General features: G+C 64.9%; 1 protein-coding gene across 1 annotated transcript in view; it reads left to right on the top strand.

Annotated features, from left to right (window-relative positions):
- Positions 1 to 28: 28 nt before the first annotated feature.
- EMH_0036950 (uncharacterized protein) overlaps positions 29 to 2,936 on the top strand; it is a gene marked incomplete at both ends in the record, with an annotated part of 10,031 nt that continues 7,123 nt past the window's right edge. The window contains 3 exons of the mRNA XM_013495138.1: positions 29 to 148; positions 199 to 2,292; positions 2,412 to 2,909. Of these exons, the coding sequence (XP_013350592.1) occupies positions 29 to 148; positions 199 to 2,292; positions 2,412 to 2,909 (2,712 nt within the window). The remainder of the gene's footprint in view (positions 149 to 198; positions 2,293 to 2,411; positions 2,910 to 2,936) is intronic.

The following is a 2,936-nucleotide window of genomic DNA, read 5'->3' as shown; positions in this document are numbered from 1 at the left end:
GAGAGCTCGCCGGAGAAGACGAGCGAGGATGAGGGCAAGGCGAAGGCTCCTGCGGCCAAGCTGCCACTGCATTCGAAGGCAGCGCCTGGCGCCAAGGGGCCTCCGCCTCCTCCCCCCAAAGCCTTGGGGGCCACGGCGGCTGCTGGGGGTGCTGCTGGGGGTGCTGAGGATGCAGCGGCTGGGGAGAGCAAGAGCAAGGCGACGGAGAGCTCGCCGGAGAAGACGAGCGAGGATGAGGGCAAGGCGAAGGCTCCTGCGGCCAAGCTGCCACTGCCTTCGAAAGCAGCACTTGGCGCCAAGGGGCCTTTGCCACCTCCGAATGCGTTGGGAGCCAAGGCGCTTCCTGCTGTGGTGGCGAAGGCTGCTGGAGATCAAGAGCATCCCGTGGACGCCGCCACCAAGGCGCAGGGCTCACCCGAGAAGACGAGCGAGGATGAGGGCAAGGCGAAGGCACCTGTGGCCAAGCTGCCACTGGCATCCAAGCCAGTTGCTGGAGCCGCGAAAGCGCCTGCGCCTCTGTCGAAGGCCTTGGGGGCCAAGGCGGTTCCTTCTGTGGAGGCAAAGGCTGGCGGGGATGAAGAGCATGTCGGTGAGGCCGCCACCAAGACGCAGGCCTCCCTGGAGGGGGCGAGCGAGGATGCGAGTAAGGCGAAGGCCCCTGTGGCCAAGCTGCAACTGGCTCCCAAGGCAATGGTTGGCGCCGCCAAGGTCCCTTCGCCTCCTCCGAAGGCGTTGGTGGCCAAGGCGGTTGCTTCTGTGGAGTCAAAGGCTGGAGGGGATGCAGAGCATCTCGGTGAGGCCGCCAGCGACTCTCAGGCCACCCCCGAGGATGCGAGCGAGGAGGCGAGCAAGGCGAAGGCTCCTATGGGCAAGCTGCCGCTACCTGCGAAGGCACCAGTTGGCGCCGCCAAGGGGCCTTCGCCTCTTCCGAAGGCACTTGGAGCCAAGGCGGTTCCTGCTGTGGCGGGGAAGGCTGATGGAGCTGCAGATGATCTCGGGGAAGCCGCTGTCAACTCTCAGGCCGCCCCCGAGAAGACGGGAGAGTATGAAGGCAAGGCAAAGGCCCCTGTGGCCCAGCTGCCACTGGCTTCCAAGGCAGTAGTTGGCGCCGCAAAGGGGCCTCTGCCTCCTCCGAAGGTGTTGGGAGCCAAGGCGGTTCCTTCTGTGGAGTCAAAGGCTGGAGGGGATGCAGATCATCTCGGGGAAGCCGCCAGCGACTCTCAGGCCGCCCCGGAGAAGACGAGCGAGGATGAAGGCAAGGCGAAGGCTCCTGCGGCCAAGCTTTCGCTAGCTGCGAAGGCAGCGGTTGGCGCCGCCAAGGGGCCTTCGCCTCCTCCTAAGGCGTTGGGGGCCAAGGCGGTTCCTGCTGTGGCGGCGAAGGCTGCTGGAGATGAGGAGCATCTCGGTGAGGCCGCCAGCAAAACGCAGGCCTCGCCCGAGGAGGCCAACGAGGATGCGAGTAAGGCGAAGGCTCCTGCGGCCAAGCTGCCACTGGCTCCTAAGCCAGTAGTTGGAGCCGCCAAGGTACCCTCGCCTCTTTCGAAGGCGTTGGGGGCCAAGGCGGTTCCTACTGTGGAGACGAAGGCTGATGGAGATGAGGAGCATCTCGGTGAGGCCGCCAGCAAGACGCAGGCCTCGCCCGAGAAGACGAGCGAGGATGAAGGCAAGGCGAAGGCCCCTTTGGCCAAGCTGCCATTGGCTTCCAAGCCAGTTGCTGGCGCCGCCAAGGGGCCTGCGCCTCTGTCCAAAGCCTTGGGGGCCAAGGCGGTTCCTTCTGTGGAGGCGACGGCTGTAGGGGATGCAGAGCATCCCGTCGAGGGCAAGAGCGTGGCGGAGGGCTCGCCGGTGAAGACAAGCGAAGATGCGAGCAAGGCGAAGGCTCCTATGGCCAAGCTGCCACTGGCTCCCAAGGCAGTAGTTGGCGCCGCCAAGGGGCCTTCGCCTCTTTCGAAGACGTTTGGAGCCAAGGCGATTCCTGCTGTGGAGGCGAAGACTGGAGGGGATGCAGAGCATCTCGGTGAGGCCGCTACCAAGACGCAGGCCTCCCCAGAGGAGGCGAACGACGATGAGGGCAAGGCGAAGGCTCCTGCGGCCAAGTTGCCAATGGCTTCGAAAGCAGGAGTTGGCGCCGCCAAGGTACCTTTGCCTCTTTCGAAGGCGTTGGGGGCCAAGGCGGTTCCTACTGTGGAGGCGAAGGCTGATGGAGCTGCAGATGATCTCGGGGAAGCCGCTGTCAACTCTCAGGCCGCCCCGGAGGAGGCCAGCGATGATGCGAGCAAGGCGAAGGCTCCTGTGGGCAAGCTGCCNACTCTCAGGCCGCCCCGGAGGAGGCCAGCGATGATGCGAGCAAGGCGAAGGCTCCTGTGGGCAAGCTGCCACTGGCTTCCAAGCCGGTTGCTGGCGCCGCGAAGGGGCCTGCGCCTCTGTCGAAGGCCGTGGGGGCCAAGGCGGTTCCTTCTGTTGAGGTGAAGGCTGGAGGGGGTGCAGAGCATCCCGGTGACGCTGCCACCGACTCTCAGGCCGCCCCCCAGAAGACGAGCGAGGATGAGGGCAAGGCGAAGGCTCCCGTGGCCAAGCTGCCACTGGCTCCCAAGCCAGTAGTTGGCGCCGCCAAGCTGCCTTCGCCTCTTTCGAAGGCGTTGGGGGCTAAAGCGGTTCCTTCTGTTGAAGCAAAGGCTGGTGGGGATGCAGATCATCTCGGGGTAGCCGCCAGCGACTCTCAGGCCGCCCCCGAGAAGAAGAGCGATGATGAAAGCAAGGCGAAGGCTCCTGTGGGTAAGCTGCCAATGGCTTCGAAAGCAGGAGTTGGCACAGCCAGGGTACCTTCGCCTCTTTCGAAGGTGTTTGGAGCCAAGACGCAGGGCTCACCAGAGAAGACAAGCGAGGATGAAGGCAAGGCGAAGGCACCTGTGGCCAAGCTGCCACTGGCATCCAAG

This window comes from Eimeria mitis, genomic scaffold (genome assembly GCF_000499745.2).
Source record: "Eimeria mitis Houghton genomic scaffold, Emh_scaff1437, whole genome shotgun sequence".
In the NCBI taxonomy this organism is placed as follows: domain Eukaryota; phylum Apicomplexa; class Conoidasida; order Eucoccidiorida; family Eimeriidae; genus Eimeria; species Eimeria mitis.
The sequence above is the reverse complement of the archived record's forward strand: the minus strand, read 5'-3'. Positions and strand labels throughout refer to the sequence as shown.